The 17,159-nt window shown below is 42.9% G+C and overlaps 1 protein-coding gene across 4 annotated transcripts in view; it reads right to left on the minus strand.

Annotated features, from left to right (window-relative positions):
• LOC106599307 (catenin delta-2) overlaps positions 1-17,159 on the minus strand; it is a 105,354-nt gene that overhangs the window by 59,332 nt on the left and 28,863 nt on the right. For 3 of the 4 annotated variants that reach the window (XM_045714683.1, XM_014190470.2, XM_014190471.2), the window contains one exon: positions 197-231. In XM_045714683.1, coding sequence (XP_045570639.1) covers positions 197-231 — 35 coding nt within the window. Of the gene's footprint in view, positions 1-196; positions 232-416; positions 624-17,159 lie in introns of those variants that run through there. The other variant, XM_045714684.1, reaches the window with a different exon arrangement.

Here is a 17,159-nt window from a genome sequence, read left to right on the forward strand (position 1 = left end):
CAGCAACAAAGCTGTGTCTATCTGACAAATGATGACAGCTGTCCACACCTAGGAGCTAGGCACGGTCCACTCCACTCTACTCGCAAGATACACCTATCATTTCAAAGTATGCAACTCAACTGAGGTTGTCGCGTGCTCTGTGACATAACTGTGACATAACACAGAACTACATGCGCGGGATGTAAAACGTACGTACCTTGGTTATTCCAGCGAAACTTCTCATCTGCTGAACTGAAAGAAAGAACGAAACAGAGCATGGTCAGAATAGGAAAAACAGCAAACCATCTTCCTCTGCCGTAGCACTTTAATGGCCCAGCCTTGAGCATTACCTGGTGACTGGGACATTTTCATTTAAAAACAAAAATCTCCAGGAATTCAGTACACGTCCACATGAACTCACTGTAATATATGTGTACCTCGCAAGGAGAATTCCCTGTTTAGAGACAGAGAGGGAGGATAAGGTTTGGGTGAGATGCCGCTACCGTAACACTTGGCTCTGTCCCCAGTCTGTATGTCCGTGTGGCATCACTAGGTTACAGTACTGTAGAGCAGAGATTACTGGGAGTGGGGCTGACTGTAGGGATCCCTTCCTCCTTTAGTCTGGTCAACATGGTGTATTCTGTCAGAGTAGCCCAGCCAGCCAGTGCAGCACTAAGCCTGAACGGGGTCTCCCTGCAGGGGGAGGGGAGTGGGGTACACAACACGTGGTCTTGGGAGGAGAAGCTTTCAAAGCCGCCACTGCCCCTCTCTCTCCTCTCCCCCATTGTCGACCACCCCTTCCTATTCCTCTTTTCCCCACAGAGGCGCCACCCACCCCTCCCCCGACACACCATAGAAAAAAAACATCCCGGGCCTCTACTGCCCCTCTTCCCATGGGCCATGGGGCAGGTGACACATATTAACAATGTAGCCATGAAAACACCACCTACAGGAGCAAGGCAAGGTCACACAAGACCAAATTAACACATAACAATGAACTGCAACTCACTGCTGTTTATAGAGACCATCAGTATTGTCTGTAATGATTCTGCCAGCATTTTGAGGTTACAGACAGGGGTGTTTCATTTTATGTAGGCTACATTTCTAATTCTACATGAGTGGAAAATGGCTCCACACTGAGAAATCAACTGGCTTCCCTCTTATCAGAGCAGAGATGTAGCACTCACTTCTGTCATCATGAAGTGCTTTGAGAGGTTAGTTAAGGATCATATCACCTCTACCTTACCCGACACCCTAGACCCACTTCAATTTACTTACCGCCCCAACAGAGCCACAGATGATGCAATCGCCATCGCACTGCACACTGCCCTATCCCATATGGACAAGAGGAATACCTATGTATGAATGCTGTTCATTGACTATAGCTCAGCATTCAACACCATAGTACCCTCCAAGCTCATCATTAAGCTAGGGGCCCCTGGGTCTTAACCTCGCCCTGTGCAACTGGGTCCTAGACTTCCTGTAGGGCTGTCCCCAGGTGGTGAAGGTAGGAAACAACACCTCCATTTCGCTGATCCTCAACACAGGGGCCCCACAAGAGTGCGTGCTCAGCCACCTCCTGTACACCCTGTTCACCCATGACTGCGTGGCCACGCACTTCAGTAGTACGCCTGATTACCAACAGTGACGAGACAGCCTACAGGGAGGATGTAAGGGCCCTGGCGGAGTGGTGCCAGGAAGATAACCTCTTCCTCAACGTCGGAAAAATAAAGGAGGCGATTGTGGACTTCAGGAAACAGCAGAGGGAGCACGCCCCTATCCACATTGACGAGACCACAGTGGAGAAGGTGGAAAGCTTCAAGTTCTTCGGCGTGCACATCAATGACAATCTGAAATGGTCGACCCGCACAGACAGTGGTGAAGAAGGCGCAACAGCGCCTCTTCAACCTCAGGAGGCTGAAGAAATTTGGCTTGGCCCCTAAGACCCTCACAAACTTTTACAGATGCACAATTGAGAGCATCCTGTCGGGCTGTATCAACGCCTGGTACGGCAACTGCACCGCCCACAACCGCAGGGCTCTCCAGAGGGTGGTGCGGTCTGCCTGCTCTCCAGGACACATACAGCACACGATGTCACAGGAAGGTCAAAAAGATCATCAAGGACATCAACCACCCGAGCCACGGCCTCCTAATATTTATATATTTCGTAATTCCATTCTTTTGCTTTTAAATTTGTGTGTATTGTTGTGAATTGTTAGATACTACTGCACTGCTGGAGCTAGGAACACAAGCATTTCACTAAATCCGCAATAACATCTGCTAAATATGTGAATGTGTCCAATAACATTTGATTTGATATGCACAGAATGCTTCTTCAGCAAGCCAGCAAGCGCTGAGACCCCTAGAGAGTGTAGTTCTTCCTAATGTCGTATTACCTCTAGGTGTTGATGCAGTCAGCCCAATACACTTGTGTCCCCCATGGACCGGCTTGTACATAAAACATCCTCCATTCAGGCTGCAAAGTCAGTTTCCTCCTAAACTATATTTAATAGCTCGTCGGTGGGAAGAAAACAAGAAAATATGCGTACTGTCTTAATAAAACACAATTCTCAACCACCATGCTAGGGTGGCTAATGCTACGTCCTGATGTTGCGGTACGCCTTCAGCAAAGGATAAACAGACTCACGCGGTATGCAACATCCAAAAATGGTGGCGGAAAATGTGTTTTTATAAGATGCAAAGTTTTAGTCTGATCCAATGAACCATTGCATTACTGTTCAAAATGTTGTATCAAGTCTGCCCAAATGTGCCGAATTGGTCAATTGATACATTGTTAAGTACATAACCGTAGAGAACATACAAAAATGATATGGTCATAAAAAAATATAGATGTTTACACACTGCCAGAAATGTAATAAATGATGGATAATTCCTTCCCTACAGAAAATATACTAAACTTCTCACCTCTAGATGTGGGGTGGGGAGCAGACACAGCAGGGGTTCAAACTGTAGAACCCAGTTCCTACATTTGAATATAAAAATGGATTTTATCAAACAACTATGGTACATTTTATCTCTGGGACCCACAGGATGACAAATCAGAGCAAGATTACTGAATGTAAGTACATTTATTACCTTCAGTTGTGAATGTATCAAACCAGTTGCCATGATAAAAGTTTTTTGTTGTTGTGCACTCTCGTCAAACAATAGCATGGTATTTTTTTCACTGTAATAGCTGTGAAAATTTAACAGTGCAGTTAGATTAACAAGAATTTCTGCCCATATAAGACAAGTCTATGTCTTGGAAATGTTCTTGTTAATTACAACGTCATAATAATCACATTAGTGCACGTTAGCTCAACTGTCCCGCGGGGAGGGGGGACTCATCCCGTAGAGGTTAAGGAGGAAACTGACACCTTTGCAGACAGAATTTAGCATGTTTTATGTATGAGCCGGTCTGTGGGGGACACGAGTGTATCACTGGCTGAATACATTAAAGTAGGACGTAAGATGACAAACAACATAAAAGGAATAATAGTGCCATCCTGCGGCCGGTTGGGCTACCAGCCAGCAGCCTTAATCATTTACATGGGCCAATATGTTGATGTAGTCGCTAAACCGGGGCCGTCAAACGGAGCAAGCTGGCATTTATTGGGATGACTCATGTACTGGAGGCAGCTCTGCAGGGTAGTCACTAACTAGCACAGCCACAAAATCTGATTTTAAACCTAACCGTAGCACTAACCACACTACTAACCTTATGCCTAATCCTAACCTTAAATTAAGACCAAAAGGCACATTTTTGTTTTCATGCATAGACAGACTTTTCCACTGGCCCATCTAGTGGAAATCGCTCGGCTCTGCCTCCAGGACAAGATTCCTCCCAATAAATGTCAACCTGCTCACATATGGACTATTATGTCAGATAACCACACTGGGATCGATGGGAGATTATCTCTGATCTGGAGCACACAAACAAAAATCATAATAACTATGGATTCACTGGAAATGGGAGCTTGAGATGGGTATCGAACTCCGCTGCTCCTCCATCCCTTAATCAATGTGAGAGTATCAGAGCGATGGCCTGCCCAGCGCTAGCTGCCTCAGAGCTCAGACGCCACTGTTATCACCAGGCTAAATGGTCATTCACCGGCCCTTTGGCCAAGTAGAAGCTGCTATATCATCCAATTGATTTCTCCTCTGCAGAGTGTGAGAGGATTCATATTGTGAGGCTGTCTCTGTTTACATTGGGGTGAAGAATTGCCAGAGAACACAAATGCCATATGTTAATAGGGGCTCTGCATCGGCCGCGAGTGCTCATTCATCACACGCTCTTTATTGAACTATACACACACACACACAGAACCGCACCGAAACAGGGCACGGGAGGAAGAGAGGAGAGGGACAGTGTTTTGGGCTTGAGTGGCCTTTCACAGAGACACTCTGCTTGTCTTAAAGGATGGATGATAATAACCAGTACCTCCCATCTCACTCCTGTGTTTGCCTCAATAGTTTCCCACAAATGTTGGAACTTCATGTTGGTTACCATGGCATACCTGCTTGCCTACATCTCAGTCTGCAAGCTCTAAAACAACTAGCCTATACAGAGACATGACTGGACAGAAATAGAAACCGTAACAACCCACTTTCATCCCCGATATGTTGCATCTAACATTCTTTATTCCACAATCTTTCTAAGCTCTGCGTGCAAACGGCAGGTTAAAACCTACCTTTAAATAGCTAATTGAACTTTAGCTCAAAACTGTTTCTCATATTGATTTACTACTACACAATCAATCTAGTCTGGCTGGATAATTAACTATAAAAGAGAGAGTAATTGATAGTGTGATTAACTGGTGCTGCAGCTGCAGGTCACTGTCTATATTCTAACAGTTTCTCACCGTTAATCACACTACTTTTATGGAGATGTGCTGGATATTGAGAGACAATCAAGGGCCCGGTTACATTCCCATGATGAGATTGTTAATATCAACCCTCTCTCGTATAATTATGTTGGTGGTAATTAAGAAAATATACATACTGTAAATAAGCTATTATTATAGTAGTAAAGTGTGGAGCAAAGTGTGTGTGTGTGTGTATTGGAATGTTAGTGCTGAGAGAAGCACTGTAAACTGAGGACAGGAAGAGGAAGGTTGAGTTCAGTGTTAGAGCAGTTAAAGATAGAACTGTAACGAATGGCTTGTAAAACCAGAGGAGGTTATGCAGCGTGGCAGCAGGGCAGTCGAACACTCTCCTGTTTCAACATCCCTGCTCTGTAGGCCCATGTCTTTGACTTTTATTTGAACAGGGAGTCACCATTGAGACAAAGGTCTCTTTTGCAAGGGAGCACCAATGGAGCCCTGCTACTGCACTCCTCAAATTGCCTGCTTTCTCTACAGCTCCCTCCCTCCCCCTCACTGTATATACAGTACAGTGAAGGAACATTGAACAACATTTTCCCAGTACAAACCCTCTCTCCCACAACATGCATGTGGAGGAATGCATTGCATTCACATCATGCCTGGCATGAGAGCTCATCAGAAGCTTTCCTATTTCTTCTGTGCAAATACTGTACAGATGAAAGCATCAATATTTCAATGTGCCTCGTGTGGCATTTGGATACCGCAACTTACAATCCTCCAATGCAGATCTTGATCAATCATTCATTCAAATGGGTCTGAGGAAGGAGGAGGAGTAGTATTCCCATTCCCAACCACTGCCCCCCTTATGTGTGAGAGGCTGTGACAGTGTAGAGAATATGCAGGGAGCAATCCATTGTTCTCTACAGATGAATGTGAAAGGAGAAACCAGAAGGGATCACGGCCTGAGCAGGCCAAACACTACTAGGTTTCACAGTGGCAGGCCCACACAGAGGACAGAGGAGGACGCCCTAATATGCAATAGTGGAGCTGCTCACTGACTGGAGAGTGGAGAGATGACAAATCTAGTACAAAGTAGTCCCCCACTCTATTCTATAAAAAGGCATAGCACCTGTCTGACAACCTTGTTATGCTGTAGGATAGAGTGGGAGACTACTTTGTCCTAGTAACATCTAATGGTGGCAGTGGGCATGGAGTTCAACATTATGTGATTAGATAGAAATAGCAGAGTAGCTAAACACATACTATTGTGCTTAACTAAATTGTTAGGATATCTATTTCTGCAGGTTGGCCGCCCCTCTCATTTGAACAGAGAGTATGTTGCCAACAGTGAGAGTGAGACTAAAAGAGGGTCTTTAAGATGCTTGAGAGAGGGGTATGGTTTTACCTCATCACTTACATCCTTCCCACTCAGTGTAGTATCCACTCAGTGGGCGCTGCGCTGCACTGGTGGTGTCAGTGTCATGATGAGAGGGATTCCATGAGATGGTACAAATGAGTACATCCCAAAGGCAGTCATTCACTAAAAGAGCTGAGACACCCCCAGCATCCATTACAAAGAGCGAGAGAGAGAGAGAGGAGAAAGAGAAGAGAGAGAAAGAAGAGAGAGAGAAGGGAGAAAGATGAGAGAAGAGAAAGAAACAGAGAATGGCTTAGCCACAGTGAATAAAGCCAGAGATAGTGGATAGAAATCCGGTCATTTTATCTGTTCAATAAACACATTTGGAATCCAATTATAATGTGTTTCTTTTTTTTTTCTCCTCGTCTTGGATAATATATTTTATCAGGACTGGGCACAATGGGGACTTTATCCCTAGTGTGCACTAGTGCATTGAAATAATAGATTGAAAAACACTAGAGTGAGAAGCTGGGGTCTGTGACTGTGAGAAGAGGTAAACAGCCCTGATGGAAATGAATTCTCCCTCATTTAAATCCCAGGAGAAACAGATCAACTGGGGGAAATCTGCTGAGTCAAGGAAGTGGGAAGCTTCGTTACGGTGAAGGTTCGCCAGGCAGTTCCTGTGAGGAAGGAAGGAAAGAAGCCAGGCATGTCCTTGGATCGCCATGGTGACTCTTAATTACTTGTTACCTGCGCAGATAGAACACTCTTACTACATCCCAAATAGCACCCTATCCCCTAAGTAATGCACTACTTTTGACAGGGTAGTGCACTATATAAGGAACAATGTGCCGTTTGGGATGCTGAAACTCTCTCCGAATAGGAGATCAATGCTGTATTTCAACACAATCTGGAACCAACAAAACAGTATTTCCCACAGGCTTCAGATATAGGTCGTTTTCAATAAAACGTCAAAATACGTTCGATTTGACTGCTGGGGGGACAAGGAGACCCCCAGCTCCGCTAAAACAATAACTACAACCTAAAACTTCTTACCTAGGAATATTGAAGACTCATGTAAAAAGGAACCACCAACTTTCATATGTTCTCATGTTCTGAGCAAGGAACTTAAACGTTAGCTTTCTTACATTTCACATATTGCACTTTTACTTTCTTCTCCAACACTTTGTTTTTGCATTATTTAAACCAAATTGAACATTTCACTATTTATTTGAGGCTAAATTGATTTTATTGATGTATTATATTAAGTTAAAAGAAGTGTTCATTCAGTATTGTTGTAATTGTCATTATTACAAATAAAAATAAATGAAGAAGAAAAAAAAGCGGCCGATTAATCGGTATCGGCCTTTGCTGGTCCTCCAATAATCGGTATCGGCGTTGAAAAATCATAATCGGTCGACCTCTAGTCTGTTTCTTTGTGTTTTTGGTCTTGGCTAGCTTAATGTTCCGGTCGATAACGTTAACTAGCTAGCACTCACTCAAGTGGCTGCTAGCATCGTCATGAAAAGGGGCATGAGGGAAGCCCTATATTACATGTTTCTAAGTAGTTAGAACGCTAGGGAGCAGGCAATGTTGAAAAGTAATCTTTAGACATGTTGTACTTTTCTTAAATGTTGTTTTGTAATTCACTAAAACAATCAGACAACATATAAATTGTTTTTGAAAAAGGTCACATTTTGCTGTGAGCCAATGGGCTAACCTAGGTAACCACAGGTTGTTTTCCCCACAGGGTCGTGACGTTCCATCTAATACCGGGGGGGTCTATTGGCAATAATAGGTTTTATAAAGCTCATAGTCCAGGATTTATCATGTTGATGGTAACAACCTAGAAGCTTCAGTAACCTCGGCCATAGCTCAGAAACACACAGGTCTATCTTAGGCATTAGGAGTTTTTGGATATAGCATAGTGGTGTGCAAAACCTAAGCTTCCTCTGTGGAAGTTTGACTATTTCCTTTCATCTCAACACTTTCACTAAAATTGGATTTCTGCAATTGGTCTCCCTTAATTAGTTTGAATAAATCACATTTCCCTTTGTTAGGGACCTATCTGTGTTCCTGCTGTTTGATTTCACTGTCAGGTTGAGGGGGTTTCTATTATCTGAATGTTAGCACTGAAGACACCTACTGTAACTGCCCAGGTGCCTCTGGCCAATTCGTTTTGAGACCTGAGGACTCTGCCTATGTGTCTATATCACATACACCAGGCACCGCCATTTATAACTCTCAATGAGGAGGAGTGTGCTGATTAGAGGTTCTGTATGATGAACACTAGGAGGTCCGACCAAATTGTCTCTGGTGAACCTTTAAATTGGGGAAATTGAATTCATATCCTGCCAAATTGGACCCACTTTGTTATAATGGTCCAAGAAGAAATGAGACTGAATCAAACGAAGAGCCATGTTGGTTCTCACCATGAGATTAGCTCTGTTGCAGGCTCATCCTACTGAGCCACCACCCTTCCACTTGGCTGGCTCTGGGTGTGACAGAGACAGACCACTGGTACCCGGGCAGAGAGGAACAGTCTCTGGCAGACACACAGATGGAGGCTAAGCTGTGAAATGGTTTTGAACTGGAGCTCTTTGCTTCATTAAGAGATCTCTGCCATATTCGTTATCAGTTGTGATGAGCGCAGGCCAAGCTATATTATTGAGTGGCAGATATCCAGAGATATATTTAGGATGGCTCAGTGAGAGAATCAGATCCAAGATGGCAGTGTCTCGATCACACTTTCCATTCTAACTCACAGTGCACCCATACAAAAAAAACATGTCAAATTTGCAGTTTCAAATGTGAAATAGCTGTTTTCACATTAACTTAAATTTCACGTGTAACCATATTTTCACATGTATTAAATTTAAAGTTCACATGTTAACACCATCTTTTCACGTGAGGAGATTTTTTTTTAAATCACCTCATGTGAATTACAGTTTCACATGTGAAATGTGAGGTTTCACATTATTAAAAACTTTCACGTGTGATAATCTCCCTTTCACATGTGGAATTGTAAGTTCACATGTGAAAAACAATCACCCAATCCATCACCTCTTTCTGTCTTGTGTTTGTCAGATCCAGCTGGCCTGTCAGACTGACTGTTCTAGTGTCAGGGTTAAGTGTAATGTTCCCCTGGAAGCTGGATCTAGAGTATTTCAGTCAGTAATGCCAGGCTCAAGTCTACAGAGTTAAGACAGATTTATTAAGCCAGAGCCTTGACCATCAGCTTGGAAGCTTTTATCACTGCTTAGGCACGACGGATTGGCCGGCGAATCATTGTGCCCTGTCTTCTCATACTGTACAGGGAAGGCAGTTAGTATGAGTCATTCAGTTGCCCAGACACCCTTAATAAGCCTAATATCCTTTACAATCAGACAGGGTCTCTCTGAGGCACTCCAGGGTACACAGCAGACGGGGGTGGGAAGAGGGGGAGCAAGGAGGGAGGTTTAAAAGGCTTATTACACCAGGCATCCATTCCACTGCCTTCAAGTGCAAGAAGTCTTTAACCTTGTCACTTGTTTAGATCAATAAGGAAGACCTTACGGATCGTACCGGATGCTGTCATTTAGAATACAGGTGACGGCTTTGTTAGGAGAATAAACAGAGTCAATGGACGGAGAGAGAGTAGGGAGGTTCGAGAGAGAGAAAGTGACAGAAAGAGAGATATTGAGGTGGTAGGGGGTGAGTCGCATCCATTGTCGAGACTATTCCATTATAATGTAATGTGGAAATATGAGGATATGAAGTTAAATTTATCACAGTGTGATTGTTGACACAGTGCAGTCCTTTGATGTAATGTCATGTGAACTTTTTTTTTCTTCATGTTTGAATGAAAATATAATGCGGTCTATTCACCTGAACTGTAAGGTGGATGCCTTTTGGATGCCCTTTAATAAAATCGAGCAATGTTTCATCAGAGCAGAAAGTTGCCAGTACATTGTGAGCATGGCATTTAGAAGATTTATAATACAATTTCATTTGATGCTATTTAACAGGAGGGGGGGACCTTCAAATGTCCTTACATATTTTTACTTTTAAATGTAAGACAATACAGGATTTTGAATATACCATAAGTGCACAATCAATCTGCAATCTGATGCAGAACAACAGATATATTGTGGCAATATAACTTGCCTTTTCTTACTGTTATGTCGATTCTGAAACTGCTGTCAAACATGCTGCATCTCATGATCTCAATCCCAGTTTTTAAAAACGTCTATATCAAACCGTGTCAGTTATCGAAATTCCAACATGATGACATTGAAAGCAACAAAGAGCACAATACCACACATGCACCACAATGTCTCTCACCCTTTCCTCAGTGGTACAGTCTCAAATGGCACCCTTTTCCCTATAGTGCACTACCATAGGGCTCCGGTCCAAAGTAGTGCACTATAAAGTGAATATGGTGCCATTTGCATTTCATACTACAGTATTTGCTAAAGCCACAGGAGACTAGGAGAGACTAAGCTGGCAGCTTCCGCTTAATACGCCCTCGCTGTGCCCGACAAACAGCGTTTAGGAGGTAGACAAACCCACGCCCTGGGAAGTGGCTCGCTCTGGCCTAAATGGAGCACAGAACCACCTGGGCTCTGCCTACAGGAGCCCCTGTTAGACTATTAGATAAGCAGGCTGCAGCCCTATCAACAAGGATTCAGACTGCCAAAACAATGACTACTTGAAGATCTGAAGATCAGAACAAACATAGCCACGGCAATAAACTAGACCAGACTTAGCCCCAGGGAACAGTCTAACCATGTCTAATTTCTGCTGAGGCAAATTAGGGAGGGAAATAGGTGTGTGTGTCTGTGATAGAATGGCAGAGTTGTTTTTCAAAAAGTATCTCAGAAATTGTCTATTTTACTCATTGAAGTGGATGCGATGCAAAATATGTAGGACGCATGATTAAATTTAGCACTCTAGGGCTGGGAATTGCTGGGACCTCACAATATTATCACGGTACTTAGGTGCCGATACGATATGTATTGCGATTTGATACTGTGATTTTGTAGCGATTTGATATTCCAAGGATATTGCTCACTACTGGGGCATTGGTTAGAGCGTTGGACTAGTAACCGAAAGGTTGCAAGATCGAATCCCCGAGCTGACAAGGTAAAAAAAATCTGTCATTCTGCCCCTGAACAAGGCAGTTAACCCACTGTTCCTAGGCTGTCATTGAAAATAAGAATTTGTTCTTAACTGACTTGCCTAGTTAATTAAAGGTAAAAAAATAAATAAAAAATGTCTGCTGCAGAGAGGAGAGCATGAGAAAACAAGTTTTTCATCAGTCAAGGTGAAAAAAGTGCTGAAAACATGTTGGCTCACTATTTAAAAAGAAGATGGAGAACAAGCTAAAGGATTAAAAAGACCGGAGGTTTGGCTCAGGTACAGCCGATAAGTGCTAGCTAATGCTACCTACAGTAGCATAAAATATATATACTGTATATACAGTGCGTTCAGGAAGTATTCAGACCGATTTACTTTTTCCATATTTTGTCACGTTACAGCCTTATTCTAAAATGTATTAAATTGTTTTTCCCCTCAATCTATACACAATACCCCATAATGACAAAGCAAAAGCAGGTTTTTAGAATTAAAAAAAAAAAAACTAAAATATAACATTTACATAAGTATTCAGACCCTTTGCTCAGTACCTTGTTGAATCACCTTTGAAAGCGATTACAGCCTAGAATCTTCTTGTGTATGACGCTACAAGCTTGGCATACCTGTATTTGGGGAGTTTCTCCCCTTCTTCTCTGCAGATCCTCTCAAGCTCTGTCAGGTTGGATGGGGAGCATCACTGTACAACTATTTTCAGGTTTCTCCAGAGATGTTTGATCGGGTTTAAGTCCAGGCTCTGGCTGGGCCACTCAAGGACATTCAGAGACTTGTCCCGAAGTCACTCCTGCATTGTCTTGGCTGTGTGCTTAGGGTCGTTGTCCTGTTGGAAGGTGAACCTTCCCCAGTCTGAGGTCCTGAGCGCCCTGGAGCAGGTTTTCATTATGGATCTCTCTGTACTTTGCTCTGTTCATCTTTCCCGCGATCCTGACTAGTCTCCCATTCCCTGCCGCTGAAAAATCCCAACAGCACGATGCTGCCACCACCATGCTTCACTGTAGGGATGGTGCCAGGTTTCCTCCAGACGTGCTGCTTGGCATTCAGTCCAAAGAGTTCAATCTTAGTTTCATCAGACCAGAGAATCTTATTTCTCATGGTCTGAGAGTCCTTTAGGTGCCTTTTGGCAAACTCCAAGCAGGCTGTCTAGTGCCTTTTACTGGGGAGTGGCTTCCGTCTGTCCGCTCTACCATAAAGGCCTGATTGGTGGAGTGCTGCAGAGATGGTTGTCCGTCTGGAATGTTCTCCCATCTCCACAGAGAAACCTTGGAGCTCTGTCAGAGTGACCATCGGGTTCTTGGTCACCTCCCATCTCCCCCGATTGCTCAGTTTGGCCAGACGGCCAGCTCTAGGAAGAGTCTTGGTGGTTCCAAACTTCTTCCATTTAAGAATGATGGAGGCCATTGTGTTCTTGGGGAACTTCAATGCTGAAGAAATGTTTTGGTACCCTTCCACAGATCTGTGCCTCGACACAATCCCGTCTCGGAGCGCTACAGAAAATTCCTTCGAGCTAATGGCTTGGTTTTTGCTCTTGCATGCACTGTCAACTGTGGGACTTAATATAGACTGGTGTGTGCCTTTCCAAATCATGTCCAATCAATTGAATGTACCACAGGTGGACTCCAATCAAGTTGTAGAAACATGTCAAGGATGGAAACAGGATGCACTTGAGCTCAATTTCGAGTCTCACAGCAAAAGGTCTGAATACTTATGTAAATAAGGTATTTCCGTTTTTTTTATAGATTTGCATACATTTCTAAAAACCTGTTTTTGGTTTGTCATTATGGGGCATTGTGTGTAGATTGAGGATTTTTTTTATTTAATACATTTTAGAATATGGCTGTAACGTAACAAAATGTGGAAAAAGGGAAAGGGTCTGAATACTTTCCGAATGCACTGTATATATTTTTACTAATTAATACTTGGAGTCAAATATTGATCTAATAACTGTATCGATGGTTCCCCCCCATCGCTATAGCAATCTGTAGTGTGCATATATTAAGCATACAGAAGATGATGACCACAGGCAATTGTGTTTCACTGTGCTTTCAGGTTCAGTGACAGAGTTCCTCTGGGATTTAGATTTTTTTTCAATTACAAAAAAACTGGTGCAACGTCGAATTCATAAATGTTGAAAAAGAAGCCAATCATCAGATCACATACTTGATTGGTCCCTCACAGACACCACCTCAGGTCCTGTAAAACAGAAGACACAGATATTGACCAGTAGAATCCAATATTGTCTCCTCTATTTGCTAACCCATAGGGTCTGGTCTGGTGTGGTGTAGTCTTCTATGAGTAACTGATCAGTGGGATGAGATCTCCTGTCTGTCAGAGGAGAGAACGGCTCCTCCATTATTGGCCTAATCACCACCCCCACCCTGACCTTCACTGTGACATTCAGTTACCCCAGGGGCACCACACTCAGGTTCAGATAGCAATGGAGGAGGAGCAGGGAATGTCCTTCAAGCTTCATACAACACTGAGTAAGCAAGAAAATACATTTCCATCCTATGCCTTTCACATCAAACCTTTCTGCCCTCAAAACTATCCATTTGAAAGACTTGAAAACAAACTGTCTTAAAAGAAAGGTTGCACAATATATATTCCACAACTCTAACAACTTAGATTGATTATATTCCATCTAAACAGTCTTTATGCAAAAGTTGATAAAATATGAACTATTTTTGCAATTTGAATTACATTAATCAAAAACTCATACCAATATATTGCGGCTTTGACGTCAATAAAGCAACATTCTGCTGGTGGCTTCGGTGATGGAGGTGAATCGGGTAAGTAGGTAGTAAAGTGCACAAAGTGTGTTGTCATGTTATGTTGCTAGTAGATGATACAAAGAAATAATAAGATAGCCAACTATCTAAGTTCACCGGGCCATGCAAAACAAACTGGCCAACTCGGATCAAGCATGGTGTTTGGGGGTGAAATAAGCTAGCTATCTAGCAAGCAAGCTAAAAAAACATGTACGTTTGCAGAAATGTATGGTCAAATATCAATCGGATTAATGTCATTGTTTATTTTAAGGTATGTCTTTGTTTTTGCTTAACTGCCTGATCTTTATTGGCCAATAACTTATAGGATATCATGGTAGCCAATGTTTGTGTTAACTATACCTGGATTTACTGTTACTGCTGCTAGTAACGTTAGCACTCAGGTTAGCATGTGGCTAGCTATGGCAACCATCAGCCAACAACACAGTTTTAGCTTGTTTGGTTATAGATGTTCAATGTCTACTACAATGGTAAAGGTTTATCATGATTTTGTTTAACAATACAAGAAATGCTGAACTGCTAATAAGTGATGCGTTTCAAGACTGCTAGTGGTTAGATACAGTGCATTCTAAAAGTATTCAGACCCTTGACGTTTTCCACATTTTGTTACTTTAGTCTTATTCTAAAATGGAATAAATAGTTTCCCCCCCTCAATCTGCACACAATACCCCATAATTACAAAGCAAAAACAGGTTTTCAGAAACTTTTGCAAATGTTTTAAAAATAAAAAACTGAAATATAGTGGTTGTGGGTGAACATGGAGTACAGGAGGGGACTAAGCACACACCCCTGAGGGGCCCTCGTGTTGAGAATCAGCGTGGCAGATGTGTTGTTGCCTACCCTTACCTGTCCAGGATCCATTTGCAGAGGGAGGTGTTTATTCCCAGGGTCCTTAGCTTAGCAATGAGCTTTGTGGGCACTATGGTGTTGAACATTGAGCTGTAGTCAATGAACAGCATTCTCACATATATGTTCCTTTTGTCCAGGTGGGAAAGGGCAGTGTGGAGTGCAATTGAGATTGCGTCATCTGTGGATCTGTTGGGGCGGTATGCAAATTGGAATGGGTCTAGGATTTCCAGGATGATGGTGTTGATGTGGGCCATGACCAGCCTTTCAAAGCACATCATGGTACTTCCTGCTTTCGTTTTTTACTTGTAAGCTGGAATCAGGAGGACAGAATTATGATCAGATTTGCCTAATGGAGGGCGAGGGAGAGCTTCGTACGCCTCTCTGTGTGTGGAGTAAAGGTGCTCAAGAGGTTTTTTCCCCCCCCCTCTGGTTACACATGTTGGTAGAAATAAGATCAAACTGATTTGTTTGCCTGCATTAAAGTCCCTGGCCACTAGGAGCGCCACTTCTGTATGAGCATGTTCTTGTTTGATTATGGCTTTATACAGCTCATTGAGTGCGATTTTAGTGCCAGTATCGGTTTGTGGTGGTAAATAGACAGCTACAAAAAATACAGATAAAAACTCTTGGTAGATAGTGTGGTCTACAGCTTATAATGAGCTACTCTAACTCACGGGAGGTAATACCTCGAGACTTTCATAACATTAGACATCGCGCACCAGCTGTTATTGATAAGTAGATGCACATCACCACCCCTCGTCTTACCGGAGGTAGCTGTTCTGTCTTGCCGATACACGGAAAACCCAGCCAACTGTATATTAGTCGTATCGTCGTTCAGCCACGACTCTATGAAACATAAGATATTACAGTTTTTAATGTCCCGTTGGTAGGATAGTCTCGAACTGAGCTCATCCAGTTTATTCTCCAGTGATTGCACGTTGGCCAATAGAACGGATGGTAGAGGCGGGTTACCCACACGCTGACGAATTCTCAGAAGGCACCCGGATCTGCGCCCCCTGTATCTCCGTCTTTTCTTCATGCGAATGATGGGGATTTGGGCCTGGCCGGGAGCAACAGTATATCCTTAGCGCCAGACTCATTAAGAAAAAATCTTTGTCCAGTATGAGGTGGGTAATTGCTGTTCTGATATCCAGAAGCTCTTTTCGGTCATAAGAGACGGTAGCAGAAACATTATGTACAAAATAAGTTAAACAATGCGAAAAAACACACAAAATAGCACAATTGGTTTGGAGTCAGCCATCCCCTCCGGCGCCATTCTAGTTCTTTTCTGAATGCTTTTCCGACATGACTTCGGTCAAATATAAAATATATACACATTTCTCCCAAAATACAAATATGAAGTGATATGTCGTATTAGGACTTTTACTTGGAAGGATGAAACCAATCAGAATGTTTAACAGCAACCTAATTATGTAATGTTCCCTTTAAAAGTCTGAGAGGAGGATGAGCTGTCATGATGGAATCTTGACAAGGGCCCTTGAAACACAAGACCCATTTGAAAGGGGGAAGTTTTTAAAGGTCAGTCAATCAACCCTAATATTTCAGTCAACTGTAATCAATGCCTGACTGGGAAACTAGGGGTTAAGGAATCTGATGTTTTTGGAAGTCTTGAATAAAGATTATCTGTGGGTAGGAGCTAGCCTATAATGGATTGACTGCGGGTGGAAAACAGTGATAAAAGTGATGTGTCTGGACCAAGCATCATGGGAAATAGGCCCACTGCATCACACTCAAACAAAGATACAAACACACTGGCTCCTCAGTAAATGGACACTACCCACACATTGAGACACTATTGGGACATATTATGGTCCTGTTTTGACAGAATACTATGTCATGTGCCTTACTCAACCCAAGTTGGTCAACTAACAATGTGAGTCCTGTGAATCTCACTGAGAAGTCTTCAGACTCAGCAACAGCAAGAAGTTTGGTGTAATAATACTGTGGATGAGAATCTGTTTCTTTGGATCTGCAGGTGGATGATCCTCTTGGTTTTTGAGTTAACGGATAAGGTAACATATGCCACCCCAGACATTTGACCTGACGTATTAAGGGGGGAGTAGGCGAGTCATTAGCAACTCTTAAGGTCTTTCAACCCCAGAACACACTTTGACATCACTATTACTAGTTTGGGGATAAGTGTTGTTATGGAAATGCTGGGTTACTACAATAGTGAATAAACATGTTTGCTAGGAAGTGGTCCATTCAATGTTT

The sequence above is a fragment of the Salmo salar genome, chromosome ssa03 (genome assembly GCF_905237065.1).
Source record: "Salmo salar chromosome ssa03, Ssal_v3.1, whole genome shotgun sequence".
NCBI lineage: Eukaryota > Metazoa > Chordata > Actinopteri > Salmoniformes > Salmonidae > Salmo > Salmo salar.